Source organism: Chiloscyllium plagiosum, chromosome 3 (assembly GCF_004010195.1).
Source record: "Chiloscyllium plagiosum isolate BGI_BamShark_2017 chromosome 3, ASM401019v2, whole genome shotgun sequence".
Lineage (NCBI taxonomy): Eukaryota > Metazoa > Chordata > Chondrichthyes > Orectolobiformes > Hemiscylliidae > Chiloscyllium > Chiloscyllium plagiosum.
In genome coordinates, this window is record NC_057712.1 from 131,730,624 (window position 1) to 131,746,657 (window position 16,034).

Sequence of the window (16,034 nt, forward strand, 5' to 3'; positions counted from 1 at the left end):
TGTTTTTATTGGAGAAAAGAAGGTTTAGGGGTGACTTGATAGAGGTGTATAAGATGATTAGGGGTTTAGATAGGGTCGACAGTGAGAATCTTTTTCCACGTATGGAGTCAGCTATTACAAGGGGGCATAGCTTTAAATTAAGGGGGGGTAGGTATAGGGCAGATGTTAGGGGTAGGTTCTTTACTCAGCGTGTCGTGAGTTCATGGAATGCCCTGCAGTAGCAGTGGTGGACTCTCCCTCATTATGGGCATTTAAGCGGGCATTGGATAGGCATATGGAGGATAGTGGGCTAGTGTAGGTTAGGTGGGCTTGGATCGGCGCAACATCAAGGGCCGAAGGGCTTGTACTGCGCTGTATTCTTCTATGTTCTATGTTCTATGTTCTAAATGTGTGATCCTTGCAAGCCAGGTTCAATAACAATTAGCTAGTTTGTCTTGTTTATTCCTTTCTGGTACTGGTGTTCAGAATTTTGTACTCCTTAAAAAGGTTGCTCATAGGATCTCTTATCACAACCGAAGCAAAATGGATACTGTGTTCATTTCAAATGGGCCATTGTTTACTTTGGAATTCCTTGTGGTGTCCTTCCAGTTTCCCGTTCTCTCAGAAGCTTTGAAATATTATTCTTTTACAAGGATTCATTGTGTAGTTCATGTATGTCTCTCCATTCATGATGCAGGCTAAGATAAATTTACTGAGGGTTCGAACCCCTCTGGGAACAGATGGTTGTCTGTTATGTCTTTGATCTTGAAACGGTTTTTGAACAGTTTTTTTTCTTAAAACTCTTCAAGGTCAGAATGGCACATTCATGACATTAATAATGTCACAATAATAGAAAATTAATTAGAAAGCAACTGAAGTAGAATTGCTAAAGCTGTCACTCTACTGGCAAGTGCAGGTTTGGGTATGTTTTTGCCAAACATTAGTATTGTTCACCTCTGTGGGCAGCATGGTGGCACAGTGGTTAGCACTGCTACCTCACAGCGCCAGAGACCCGGGTTCAATTCCTACCTCAGGCGACTCTCTGTGTGGAGTTTGCACATTCTCCCCGTGTATGCATGGGTTTCCTCCAGGTGCTCCAGTTTCCTCCCACAATCCAAAAAAAAATGTGCAGGTTAGGTGAATTGGCCGTGCTAAATTGCCCGTAGTGTTAGGTGAAGAGGTAAATGTAGGGGAATGGGTCTGGGTGGGTTATGCTTTGCGGATTGATGTGGACTTGTTGGGCCGAAGGGCCTGTTTCCACATTGTAAGTAATTTAATCTAAAAAAAAATTAAGACCAATGACACTAAAAGAATGGGTGATACTCAGAAATGACAACTGATCAAAATCCTAGTCAAATAGAATAAAAATCTGCCCCCCACTTCAAGCTATATTGTTTTCTTGTTGATCATTATCCCCTTCATTATTCCCCTGATCTGATTCCTGGTTTTGCCCAGCAGGAGGCCATGAAACTCTGCATCAGGATCTCTGATTTGCAACAATGATAATCATTTCCATAATGGTATATCATGCTGTGTAAAGGTGTGATGCCAACCACCGCCTACTCTCATGTGGTTGGGAAAACTGCTGCCATCTTTTCTTTGCTGACTGGGCTATACACCCTACTTGGTTTAAAGTGATAGAGGCAAACCATAAGGTAGCTAATGATAAGAGGTTTTTGTCTTTAAAAATGTAGTTTTTTGCATGATGGCAATCTGGTACAAGTTACTTTAATAAGATAACCATTGTTGCTAAGGCCTTTGGAAGATGTAGGAAAGCAAGCCTGTCACTTTTGAGATCCAAAGATGTTCTGCCTTTCCTTATGCACATTCTAATACCATCATCAATTGAATGGCATCTGATGTGGTCTTCATTAATCCTTTCAGAACTATAACTTGACACAACATCCTCTCCCAAACTTTCTTCCCAAAACTAACATTTTTTCATTCATGTACGTAATCACATTTATCCCTACCTAATTTCTCCTTAAATCTGACTTCACAAACTCAGAAAGATTGAGGGTTTCGCTGTTCGTCCAGAATACATTTCCTTTAGACTTGCAAGATTTATAGCTCTTGGCTTGAAGAATTTTGACATTGATTTTATTCTTGACCGTAGGAGATTTGTAAAGAGTCCATCATGTAGAGGACTATTTATCTCTTAAATGTCCTTCATGGAGGAAGTTGGCCTAATGAGCCAAAAAATTGGTCCATAATCTCTTTTGGATGAAATTTAATGCCCTGAATTTCCTTTACAGAGGAACCATTGCCTGCTGAAACAGGTAATTACACCATAACATTATCAAAGGGACTTCAATCTCATTCATTTACTTCAGCGAAGATAATGCCTGGTGAATCCAGTATTTTGTTTTTTTTTTGCAGTATTATGGATTTCTGAGCCAGGCAATTTCCTCTTGAAAGTATCTTGGAGATCTGTGCCAACTAAGTCTTTGCTTGACCATGTCTTCCATCTGTAGACAGTGGTCATCTGACCTCAGATGTGGCTTCCATGGAGCCATATGAGGTCCACCTTCAATCTGGGGCAAGCAATCAAATTCTCAATCTGTCAACCAACCTGTGCTAATCTATGTAGACCCTGTACTTCAATGGTTTATTAGGTTGGACACTTCCACTTGCCCAGTCAATGACTTTACTGGTGAATCCATTATGTTCACATCCTCAATCATATACTTAAAGATCGCTATGTGATCTCTGTCACTGGTAGGGATCATTCTTCCTTGGAAAATGAAGAATTGAAATGATCCTTGTGAACTTGTCATGATGTCAAATTCAAACCTGCTGTAATGATTTGTTCACCAGGCTAAACTGCTGTCTGAACAACTTCAGTTAAAAATTCATGAAGGAGCTCAAATGAGTCATACTGTGTACTATCTTTCTCATTACTTGTGTCTTCTTGCAACTTTGCCGTTTTCTTTCATCTGAATTTCCTTCAGCGGTGGAAATCATTTCTGCCAATCTTGCGTAATTGCAAATTCCATCATGCTTTATGAGATCTTCATAATGTATGCAGAGGGTAAAAACGAGGACTACAGATGCTGGAAACCCGAGTCTGGATTAGAGTGGTGCTGGAAACGCACAGCAGGTCAGACAGCATCCAAGGAGCAGGAAAATCGATGTTTCGGGCAAAAGCCCTTCATCAGGAATAGAGGCAGGGAGCCTGCAGGGTGGAGAGATAAATGAAAAGGGGGTGGGGGTGGGGAGAAAGTAGCATAGAGTACAATAGGTGAATGGGGGTGGGGATGGAGGTGATAGGTCAGAGAGGAGGGTGGAGTGGATAGGTGGAAAGGAAGATAGGCAGGTAGGACAGGTCATGGGGACTGTGCTGAGCTGGAAGGTTGGAACTGGGGTGAGGTGGGGGGAGGGGAAATGAGGAAACTGGTGAAGTCCACATTGATGCCCTGGGGTTGAAGTATTCCGAGGCGGAAGATGAGGCGTTCTTCCTCCAGGCGTCGGGTGGTAAGGGAACTGCGGTGGAGGAGGCCCAGGACCTGCACGTCCTCGGCAGAGTGGGAGGGGGAGTTGAAATGTTGGGCCACAGTGTGGTGGGGTTGATTGGTGCAGGTGTCCCGGAGATGTTCCCTAAAGCGCTCTGCGAGGAGGTGTCTACAGAAATCTTTTATAGTTGTTCATTGTTCAATAATTGCTCATTGAGTAATTAACAATTCCTTGAGCTGTGTTTCTATAACTGGATACTTCTTGACCAGTTACTTGCCTGTCTGGTTTATTTTTGAACCGGCATAGCATGGCCATTTCTTTTTTGACCTCCTTACTGTCACAGGAACATAGAAAATAGGGATAGGAGTCAGCCATTCAGTCCTTCGAGCCTGCTCCATTATTCAATATGATTATTGCTGATTGTCCAACTCAGAAGCCTGTTCTTGCTTTCTCCCCATACCCTTTGATTCCTTCAGCCCTAAGAGCTGAGAATAAAAACTATCAATTGAACTCACGGTGGCACAGTGCTACCTCACAGAACCAGAGACCCGGGTTCAATTCCCGCCTCAGGCGACTCTCTGTGTGGAGTTTGTACATTCTCCCCGTGTCTGCGTGGGTTTCCTCCGGGTGCTCTGGTTTCCTCCCACAATCCAAAAAAATGTGCAGGTTAGGTGAATTGGCCATGCTAAATTGCCCGTAGTGTTAGGTGAAGGGGTAAATGTAGAGGAATGGGTCTGGGTGGGTTACGCTTTGGCGGGTCGGTGTGGACTTGGTGGGCCGAAGGGCCTGTTTCCACACTGTAAATAATCTAATTATAAGAACTCTCTTGTTGAACTCCTGCCATTGAATAAGGCTCAGGCATCCATGCACAACAGTCAGAACTTCTGTTTGTGAAGTACACTTGCATTCTCTGCTATCTGACACCCCTTGTATTGCAGAATTACTTGTAGCATAACCATCATGTTCAGTGGCTGTTATATTATGTAAGCAACAGAACAGTGCAAGTGTGGATGAGGCAAGTAAAGGAACAGGAGGGCAGGAGTGGAGAAGTCTTTGTAAATATCCAAAAAGATGCAAAGTTTTTTAAGCTTGTTTGGATATGAGTGAGGGCTATAGAGTGGGTGAGCTAACTGACCATGTCACAGTGATACGGGAAGAAATTTAAGCTGGAGCAGCAAAAAGGAATTCTGGATTAGTGGTGCTGGAAGAGCACAGCAGTTCAAGCAGCATCCAAGGAACTTCGAACTGCTGTGCTCTTCCAGCACCACTAAATCCAGAATCTGGTTTCCAGCATCTGCAGTCATTGTTTTTACCTCAGCAAAAAGGAATGCACTATCTTGACGTGCTTTATAGTCATTCCTTTAGAGACATTTAACCTACTGTTCCATTCTCTTTGCCTGCTAAATTTAAAATCTACACTCCAGAAATATTCTTTTCTTTCCCTTGTGTAGTCAGAATGTTACTTTCCTGTCCTGCTTACTGGAGTGTTTTCTCAAGCTTTTGTGGCCAAAACACAAGTATCCCACTTTGTGGGGCCAAAACAAAGGTTTCCCACATTTCTGCAAATAAAAATTGATAATTTTCCAATTCTTCATGACCTTATAAACAATTTTTGTCCTTTTCCCAGATTCAATTGAATAAATCCTGCTGCTTGACGTCTCGAAGATGAATAAAGCAAAACAAAGAATGTGGATACTTGAGAACTGAAATAAACAGAAATTGCTGAAGAAGGATCACTGGACTTAAAACATTAATTCTATTTTCTCTCCACAAATCTTGCCAGATCTGCTGAGTTTCACCAGCAATTTCTGTTTTTGTTTCTGGCAGTATGCTGGATTTGAAGCATTAACTGTTTGCTCTTCATAGATGCCGCCAGTAATCCAATAATATTCCAGTAATCTCGGTTTCTACCCTTTTGCGGACTAGCATTCCCTGAATGATTTATGCTGATGATGGCACTTCTAATAATTCCTGTTGCCTTACAATTTTAGAAAAAATTTTGTCTGCTTTAATTACTTCATCAAATGGATCCAGTTTCTTTTGTTTTAATAAATAATGATCATCAATTATGGATCTCCTGTTGTTAGTATCACCTCTATACCCACTTGCTTCTTCTGTTAGATTTGGTCTTTTTAAGCTTCCAAGTTGCCCCTTCATTACAACATTTCCTGCTTAACAACAGACAGTGCTACAACCTTGGTTTAAATTACTTCTGTTGCCCCAGATACCCCTTATTTTAGCACCGTAGGAATTTGATTGAGTGTATTTATAAAAGCAATGTATTTAAGAAATTCCCCATGGGTCAGTCACAATACTTACATTGAGAGCAGCCTCTGCAGCTTCAAGAGCTGGCTTTGCAGCAATTAGTTTGCCCTCTGCTATATTTTTGTCCACTTCGATTTCATCCACAATTTTCTGGGCCTTATCTTTCACTATCATGACTTCATTCTTGACCAGTTCTGCTGCTTGAGCACTCACTGTGACCTCTCCTAGAACCTGCAGATTGTCAGAGAAAAAAGACAGGAAAAATATCTTTAATATTGTTTTTAGTTGTGATGCTGCAGTTAACGACATTTTGAAATGAAACTCATTAATTTTCTAGCGGTAGGCTCCAGGTGAATAACTGCAGCTAATAGACAACAGCTGCAAGGATATGGTGCATTTCAGTAATTTTGAGTTGATTGCTTTTTATCCTCTTTGGCTGCATAGATAGGAGTATCAAATGACTTGAATTTGGAGATTAAAAGATATCCCCAGGAGAGCTATGAGTCATTCACAGAAGCAGCACATCAGCAGTATCAATAACTTGTAGATAATGGTACACGTAAGGCTGTAGGTGCACTACACTTAAATTTGTAGAAGGCACTTATCAAAGATTATTGCAGAAAATAAAAACTCTTGGTAAAAGGGGTAACATGTTAGTATGGATAGAAGATTGGCTGGCCAGCTGGCTGGCAGAAAACAGAGTATGCATAAATGGGTCTTTGTCTGATTGGCAGGATTGTGATGAGTAAAGCCTCACAAGATCCGTGCTGGGCCCCAGCTTTTTATGGTTTACATCCATTGCTGAAATGAGTTGAGGGAAGGTGTGATAGAAAACTTCACAGTCAGTACCATGGTAAATAGGGAAGTACGTTGTGAAAAAGATACAAAGGACATTGTAGTCAGATATAAATCTGGAGCATCATGTGGAAAAATGTATATTTTTCACTTTGACGGGAAGAATAAAAGTACAATATCATGCAAATATAAGTGATTTAGATGTGAACATGGGAGGTATGGTTAGTAAGTTTGCAGATGACACCAAAATTGGAGGTGTAATGGACAGCCGAGAGGGTTACCTGTGTGTACAATGGGACCTTGATCAGATGGGTCAGTGGGCCGAGGAGTGGCAGATGGAGTTTCATTTAAATAAATTTGGAACGCTGCATTTTGAAAAGGCAAATCAGGTGGAACTTATACACTTAATGGTAAGCTTCTGTAAGGGTGTGTTGCTGAACAAAGGTGTTGGAGTGTAGGTTCATGTTTCTTTTAAAATGGAATGGTAGGTAGATAGGCTAGTGAAGAAGGCATTTGGTATGCTTGCCTTTATTGGTCAGTGCATTGAGTATATGAGTTGGGAGATCATGTTGTGGCTGTACAGGACATTGGTTAGGCCACTATTGGAATACTGGGTTCAATTCTCATCTCCCTGCCATAGGAAGTATGTTGTAAAATTTGAAAGGGTTCAGAAAAGATTGACAAGGATGTTGCCAGGGTTGGAGGGTTTGAGCTAGAGGGAGAGGCTGAATAGGCCGGGACTACTTTTCCAGCAGCATCGAAAGTGGAGGAGTGACCTTATAGAGATTATTAAATCATGAGGGGCATGGATAAGGTAAATAGACAAGGTCTTTTCCCCAGGGTAGTGGAGTCCAAAGCTAGAGGGCAATAGATTTAAGGTGAGATGGTAAAGATTTAAAAAGGATCTAAGGGGTACCTCTTAGCAGAAAGGGTGGTGCATGATTGGAAAGAAGCTGCCAGAGGAAGTGGGGGATGCTGGTACAATTAAAACATCTGAAAGGCATCTGGATGGGTATATGAATAGGAAGAGTTGAGAGGGATATGGGCCAAACGGTGGCAAATGGGACTAGATTAATTTAGGATACATCGTCAGCATGGACAAGTTGGACCAGCCTGTATAGCATAATGACTCCATAAATGCATAACTCTGAAATGCAATGGGATTTAGGTATTTGGTACATGAGTCACAGAAGTTAGTATGCAAATATAACATATAATTAAGGAAGCTAATGGAATGTTTGCCTTTATGCGAGGAACTGAACACAAAAATAAGAATCGAGAATGTGGGGCTGGAAAAGCACAGCAGGTCAGGCAGCATCCAAGGAGCAGGAAAGTCGACATTTTGGCCAAAAGCCTTTCATCAGGAATGAGGCTGGGAGCCTTGGGGGTGGAGAGATAAATGGGAGGGGGGTGGGGCTCAGGGAAAGGTAGCTGAGAGTGTGATTGGGAGATGGAGGTGGGGGTAAAGGTGATAGGTCGGAGAGGAGGGTGGAGTGGAGAGGTGGGAAGGAAGATCGACAGGTAGGACAGGTCAGTGCTGAGCTGGAAGGTTGGAACTGAGATAAGGTGGAGGAGGGGAAATGAGGAAACTGGTGAAATCCACATTGATGACATGTGGTTGGAGGGTCCCGAGGTGGAAGATGAGGCATTCTTCCTCCAGGCGCCGGGTGGTAAGGAAGTGGCGATGGAGGAGGCCCAGGACCTGCATGTCCTCGGCACTGTGGGAGGGGGACTTGAAGAATTTGGCCATGGGCTGATGGGGTTGTTTGTTGCAGGTGTCCCAGAGATGTTCTCTGAAGCGCTCTGTGAGTAGATGTCCTGTCTCCCCAGTGTAGAGGAGATCGCATTGGGAGCAATGGAAATACCAAATAACATGTGTGGAAGTGCAGGTTAAACTTTGATAGATGTGTAAGGCTACTTTGGGGTCTTGGACGGAGGTGAGGAGTTGCAGGTATGGCGGCAGGTTTTGCAACTCCTGCCGTGGCAGGGGAAGTTGCTGGGAGGGAAGGGTGGGCATTTTTACAGGAGGCAAGGTGGGAGGAGGTCTAGTCCAGGTAGCTGTGGGAGTCAGTGAGTTTGTAGAAAATATCAGTGTTGAGTCAGTCACTGTTGATGGAGATGGAGAGATCCAGGAAGGGGCGGGAGGTGTCTGACATGGTCCAGGTGAATTTCAGGTCAGGGTGGAATGTGTTGGTGAAACTGCAGGAATTACAAAACCTGCACCCACATCTCCCCCTCACCTCCGTCCAAGAGAGCCTTCCACATCCATCAAAGTTTCACCTGCACTTCCACACGTCATTTACTGTGTCCATTGCTCCCGATGCAGTCTCCTCTGCATTGGAGAGACAGGACGCCTACTCGCAGAGTGCTTCAGAGAACCTCTCTGGGACACCACGCCAACCATGCCCACCACTCCGTGGACAAACACTCAACTCTCCCTCTCACTCCGCTAAGGACATGGACGGTTCTGAGCCTCCTCCATCGCTACTCCCTTACCACACAAGGCCTGGAGGAAGAACGCCTCATCTTCCACCTTAGGACCCTTCAACCCCAGGGCATCAATGTGGATTTCACCAGTATCCTCATACCCCTCCCTCCCACTTATCCCAGATCCAACCTTCCAGCTCAGCACCACCCTCATGACCTGTCATACCTGTCCATCTTCCTTCCCACCTATCCACTCCACCCTCCCCTCTGACCTGACTTAGAGTAGATTACTTACAGTGTGGAAACAGGCCCTTCGGCCCAAGAAGTCCACACCGACCCGCCGAAGTGCACCCACCCAGACTCTAGGGGCAATTTAGCATGGCCAATTCACCTAACCTGCACATTGTGGGAGGAAACCGGAGCTCCCGGAGGAAACCCGTGCAGCCACGGGGAGAATGTGCAAACTCCACACAGTCAATCGCCTGAGGCGGGAATTGAACCCAGGTCACCTATCTGCTGCACCTTTAACTACCTTTCTCCCCAGCTCCAGTTCCTCCCATTTATCTCTCCACCCCCAAGGCTCCCCGCCTCATTCCTGATGAAGGGCTTTTCCCTGAAACGTTGATTTCCCTGCTCCTCGAACACTGCCTAACCTGCAGTGCTTTTACAGCGCCACACTCTCGACTCTGATCTCCAGCATCTGCAGTCCTCACTTTCACAAAAATAAGAATGTTATGCTTCAATTGTACAAGGCATTGGTGAGACCACACCTCAAATACTGTTCGTAGTTTTGGTGTCCTTGTTTAAAGAAGACTGCATATGCCTTTGAGATGCGATAGAGGCGGTTTCCTAGATTGACACCTGGAATGAGCAGAACAGAGATGTAGAGTACCAGAGTTTCTTCCATCACAGTTGTGCAGCTTTGGAACTGCCTACTTTAAAAGATGGCGAAGGTGGAATCACTGAATAGTTTTAAATTAAAAATCACACAACACCAGTTTATAGTCCAACAGGTTTATTTGGAAGTACTAGTTTTTGGAGTGCTGCTACTTCATCAGGTAATTAGTGGGGCAGGATCATAAGACACAATTTATAGCAAAAGATCATAGTGCCCCAAATCTCATCTCTGAGGCACACAACTAGTCATCTCCAACCAGAAAACACCCATTTATCCCCATTCTTTACTTCCTGTTCATTAACCAATCCTCTATCCATGCTAATACATTATCCATAATGCCATGCATCTTTATCTCATGCAGGAGACTTTTGTGCGGCACTTTGTTGAATGCCATTCACTAGCTAATTTCTCATGTCAATGTCCTAACTAACAAGCCTGGTTTATAATTTTCCCAAAGCTTGGCAGTTAACTGTCGAATATTATTAATTGGTGCATTCTTCATGACAACACCTCTACCCATTCAGAATCTACTTGCCACCCATCAGCACTCTTCACTCATGCAATGTAAATGCTGGCTTTCCTCTTGAATTGATATTCTTGCAAAATTTCCTGATGAGTGCAAGACAAAAGGTTTCAACAAAATGGGTTTATTTTCAGCAATACTCAAGTTCTGAACTTCCTAATGAACACAAGATACACAATATAATATTTTAAAACATTATGCACACCAACCTTATCAGCATTACGTGAAGCCACTGCCAACTCCTTTTCTTTCTGTGCTAATTCTTTTGCGAGAACAGCGACGGATTCTGTTGCTTCTAGAAGCTTGGAGAGACCTGCAATAAGGTGTTATATCTGATTACTATTGATGCACTTGTGGCAATGCTAATCCTTTAACAAGGTTATGCTGTCGTTGGCTTTTTTTTGAGAGGTCATAAAAGCAGTGATTCCGAAAAGCCTGAGTATAAATATTTGAGAATGTTTTCAAGTTTAAAAAAAACTTGTGCAATGAAAGGGGAGTGGCCAGTTCTCCCAGCTCAGCTTTTCTCTGGTTTGGGTTGGTTTTAGCAAGTAGCCAGTTGTGAAGCTGCTGGATCCAAAGAAGCAGGTCCATGCTGATCCTTACTCTCTCTGACATCTCTCTTGTAAGAACCTATGTTTGATTTTACCTTTCTTCTGCCAAGGGGTGTTTATGAGGATTGTTGCAAGTATCTGGAAAAGCATCATTAAGTTGAGATAATCTGTTCAGTTTTCAAATAGGTTAAATTATTCTGCATTCTGTTCTCTTTTGTTTGGGTTTCATTCTGTAATCTTGCAAATAAATTCGGTTTTGTTCAAAACTAAATAGTTTGACCAGCTGCATCCATCCTGGAGTATCCACTTTCATCTGCTTAAAACAACTGGCAAAGTTAGGGTTTGGGCTATTTTAGTTGGAGCCACCTCCTTCCGGGAGGAAAGGAGAGATAATTACAGCATTTAAATTTGCTGGAAATATGTATATAGAATATAGAACAATGCAGTGCAGACCAGGCCCTTCGGCACACGATGTTGCACTGACCAGGGCCACTAAATTTAGAGTCATATAGCACAGAAACAGACCCTTCGGTCCAACTCATCCATGTTGACCAGATTTCCCAAACTAAACTAGTCCCACTCGCCTGCATTTGCCATATCCCTTTAAACCTTTCCTATTCATGTACCTATCCAAATATCTCCAATGTTGCAACGGTACCTGCATTTACTACTTCCTAGTTAACAGCTTCTGTGTTCCTTGGAGAAATGCTATCAATCTTTAGAGATGGCTAAAGTTTATTTGAAAATGAAGCAGCTTGAGTTAGAGGCAAAAGACAAGGAAAGGGCAAAAAAAATTAAACTGTTTGAATTACAATTAAAAGCAGAAGAAAGAGAAAAATAACAAAATGCCCTAGCAGAACAAAAAGAAAACGACAGAATTGCTTTAGCAGAACAAAAAGTAAATGACAAAAAATTGATTTAACAGAACAAAAATAAAAACAGAAAGAGAGAGAGTAATGAAAGAAAAGAAGAAAGAAGAAAGGGATGGAGTTTGAACTTCATAAATTGGTACTTAGACAGGAAAGTCAGCTTAAAAGGATGGAGAAGAAGGATTAAGGTAAGCTTAGTGAGGAAGAGAATGAGGATGGGCAAGTCCATGGTAGCCAAAGGCTGGTAAGAAACTGTTTAAATATATTCAAGCTTGCCCAAAGTTGATGAGAAGGATGTTAAAGACTTTTCCATATCATTTGTGGGTGGCGTGGTGGCTCAGTGGTTAGCGCTGCTACGTCACAGCACCAAGGACACGGGTTTGATTCCAGCCTTGGACAACTGTCTGTGTGGAGTTTGTACATTCTCCCCGTATCTGTGTGGGTTTCCTCTGGGTGCTCCGATTTCCTCCCACAGTCCAAACATGTGCAGGTCAGGTGAACTGGCCATGCTAAATTGCCCATAGTGTTAGATGCATGAATCAGAGGGAAATAGGTCTGGGTGGGTGACTCTTCAGAGTGTTGGTGTGGACTCATTGGGCTGAAGGGCCTGTTTCCACACTGTAGGGAATCTAATCCAACCTAATCTAATTTGAAATGATGGCTAAACAAATGCAGTAGCTGGTGACCATGTGGGTTTTGTTGATCAAAACAAAACTTGTAGGTTGAGTTAGTAAGGTATTGGCATCACTCAGAGGAGGCATCCGGGATGTATGAGGAGGTGAAGAAAGCCATCTTAAATGCATATGATCATCTGCTAGAAGTCTACAGGAATAGTGCCAGAAGACTGGAGGATAGCAAATGTTATCCCCTTGTTTAAGAAGGGGAGTAGAGACAACCCTGGTAAGTATACTTACTTTGGTTGTGGGTAAAGTATTGGAAACAATTATAAGAGATAGGATCTATAATCATCTAGAAAGGAATAATTTGATTAGGAATAGTCAACACAGTTTGTGAAAGATAGGTCATGGTTCATAAACCTAATTGAGTTCTTTGAGAAGGTGACCAAACAGGGGGATGAGGGTAAAGCGGTTGATGTGGTGTATGTGGATTTCAGTAAAGCGTTTGATGAGGTTCCCCACTATTGCAGAAAATATGGAGGCATGGGATTGAGGGTGATTTGGTGGTTTGGATCAGAAATTGGCTAGCTGAAAGAAGACAAAAGGTGGTGGCTGATGGGAACTGTTCATCCTGGAGTTCAGTTACTAGTGGTGTATTGCAAGGATCTATTTTGGGGCCACTGCTATTTGTCAGTTTTTATAAATGATCTGGATGAGGGCGTAGAAGGATGGGTTAGTAAATTTGTGGATGACACAAGAGTCATAGTCATAGAGATGTACAGCATGGAAACAGACCCTTCAGTCCAACCTGTCCATGCCGACCAGATATCCCAACCCAATCTAGTCCCATCTGTCAGCACCCGGCCCATATCCCTCCAAACCCTTCCTATTCATATTCCCATCCAAATGTCTCTTAAATGTTGCAATTGTACCAGCCTCCACCACATCCTCTGGCACTTCATTCCATACATGTACCACTGTTCTGGGTAGTGCCGAAGGATGTTGCAGGTTACAAAGAGACATAGGTAAGCTGCAGAGCTGGGCAAATGGAAATTGTTTAATGCGGAAAAGTGTGAGGTGATTCACTTTGGAAGAAGTAACAGGAATACAGAGTACTGGGCTAAGGATAAGAGTCTTGGCAGTGTGGGTGAGCAGAGAGATCTTGGTGTTCATGCACATAGCTTCCTGAAAGTTGACACCCAGGGTTGATAGGGTTGTTCAGAAGGCATATGGTGTGTTAGCTTTTATAGGTAGAGGGATTGAGTTTTGGAGCCATGAGGTCATGTTGCAGCTGCACAAAACTCTGGTTTGGCTGCACTTGGAGTATTGCGTGCAGTTCTGGTCGGCGCATTACAAGAAGGATGTGGAAGTATTGGAAAGAATGCAGAGGGGATTTACCAGGATGTTGCCTGGTATGAAGGGAAGGTCTTATGAGGAAAGGCTGAGGGACTTAAGGCTGTTTTTGTGAAAGAGAAGGTTGAGAGGTGACTTAATAGAGACATCTGAGATGATCAGAGGATTAGATAGGGTGGACAGTGAAAGCCTTTTTTCTCATATGGTGATGACTAGCAAAGGGGACATATCTTTAAATTGAGGGGTGATAGATACAGGACAGAGGTTAGATGTAGTTTCTTTACTCAGAGAGTAGTAAGGGCTTGGAATGCTCTTTCTGCAACAGTAGTAGACTTGCCAACTTTAAGGGCATTTAAATGGTCACTGGATAAATATATGGATGATAATGGAACAGTATAGGTTAGATGGGGTTCGGGCTGGTTTCACAGGTCTGCACATCGAGGGCTGAAGGACCTGTACTGCACTGTAATATTTTATGTTCTATGTTTCAGGAATACAAAGATGGACCTTAGTCAAACTACAGTGAATTTGAAAGGATCAAAGTAATTTTGATAGGTGGATAAGGGCATTAAAAATAGAGCAAACCTATGATGCTCTTAGGGAGACAATTATTTTGGAGAAGTTTAAAAATTCATTTCCTGAAGTCGTGACAACTCATGTGGAAGAGCAGAGAGTTAAAACAGCCAGATTCGCAGCTGAAATGGCTGATGATTATGAGTTGGCTCATAAATCAATGTTTGGCTTCCAAAATCAATTTCAATCCATAAGGGATAGAAATTGGGGAAAAAAACAGATCCTCGCGTGGAATGGGAAAGGTAGATGTCGGTGAAGATCATAAGGATAACTTACCACAGGGTAAAAAGGAAACTCTTGAAGTGAAAAGAGACATTAAAAAGCTCCCATGTTTTCATGGCAATAAAGTAGGCCACATGGCATCACAGTGTTGGTGGGTTATAAAAAGCACTGGGAAGCAAGTTGTAGGAAATCCGGATAAGCCAGTGAATGTTGTTGGAGTGGTAACAGAGGCTAGGAAGCTGCACCAGAATGTACAACCTGATCAGAGGTTGGTTAAGGGGGAAGTGCCAGATATTCTTAAAACATATACCTGCAAAGGTAAAGTTCACTTACGCAGGCTAGGAGCAAGGGTTTTACAAATATATTAAGGACAAAAGGGTAACTAGGGAGAGAATTCGGCCCCTCAAAGATCAGCAAGGCGGCCTTTGTGTGGAGCCACAGAAAATGGTGCGGCATACTAAATGAATATTTTGCATCAGTATTTACTGTGGAAAAGGATATGGAAGATATAGACTGTAGAGAAATAAATGGTGACATCTTGCAAAATGTCCAGATTACAGAGGAGGAAGTGCTGGATGTCTTGAAACGGGTAAAGGTGGATAAATCCCCAGGACCTGATCAGGTGTACCCGAGAACTCTGTGGGAAGCTAGAGAAGTGATTGCTGGGCCTCTTACTGAGATATTTGTATTATCGACAGTCACAGGTGAGGTTCCAGAAGACTGGAGGTTGGCAAACGTGGTGCCACTGTGTAAGAAGGGCAGTAAAGACAAGTCAGGGAACTATAGACCGGTGAGCCTGATGTTGGTAGTGGGCAAGTTGTTGGAGAGAATCCTGAGGGACAGGATGTACATGTATTTGGAAAGGCAAGGACTGATTAGGGATAGTCAACATGGCTTTGTGCATGTGAAATGATGTTTCACAAACTTGATTGAGTTTTTTGAAGAAGTAACAAAGAGGATTGATGAGGGCTGAACAGTAGATGTGATTTATATGGACTTCAGTAAGGCGTTTGACAAGGTTCCCCATGGGAGACTGATTAGCAAGGTTAGATCTCATGGAATAAAGGGAGAACTAGCCATTTGGATACAGAACTGGCTCAAAGGTAGAAGACAGAGGGTGATGGTGGAGGGTTGTTTTTCAGACTGGAAGCCTGTAACCAGTGGAGTGCCCCAAGGATTGGTGCTGGGTCCTCTACTTTTTGTCATTTATATAAATGATTTGGATGCGAGCATAAGAGGTACAGTTAGTAAGTTTGCAGATGACACCAAAATTGGAGGTGGACAGCGAAGAGGCTTAACTCAGATTACAATAGGATCTTGACCAGATGGGCCAATGGGCTGAGAAGTGGCAGATGGAGTTTAGTTCAAATAAATGCAAGGTGCTGCATTTTGGGAAAGCAAATCTTAGCAGGACTTATACACTTAATGGTAAGGTCCTAGGGAGTGAACAAAGAGACCTTGGAGTACAGGTTCATAGCTCCTTGAAAGTGGAGTCGCAGGTAGATAGGA

General features: G+C 43.0%; 1 protein-coding gene across 1 annotated transcript in view; it reads right to left on the reverse strand.

Moving 5' to 3' along the window:
• The window catches only part of LOC122540179 (dynein axonemal heavy chain 8-like), a 1,249,383-nt gene that overhangs the window by 181,057 nt on the left and 1,052,292 nt on the right, over window positions 1-16,034 (reverse strand). Inside the window, exons 66-67 of the mRNA XM_043675521.1 lie at window positions 10,550-10,653; window positions 5,752-5,928 (exon numbers count right to left, since the gene is read on the reverse strand). Coding sequence (XP_043531456.1) covers window positions 5,752-5,928; window positions 10,550-10,653 — 281 coding nt within the window. The remainder of the gene's footprint in view (window positions 1-5,751; window positions 5,929-10,549; window positions 10,654-16,034) is intronic.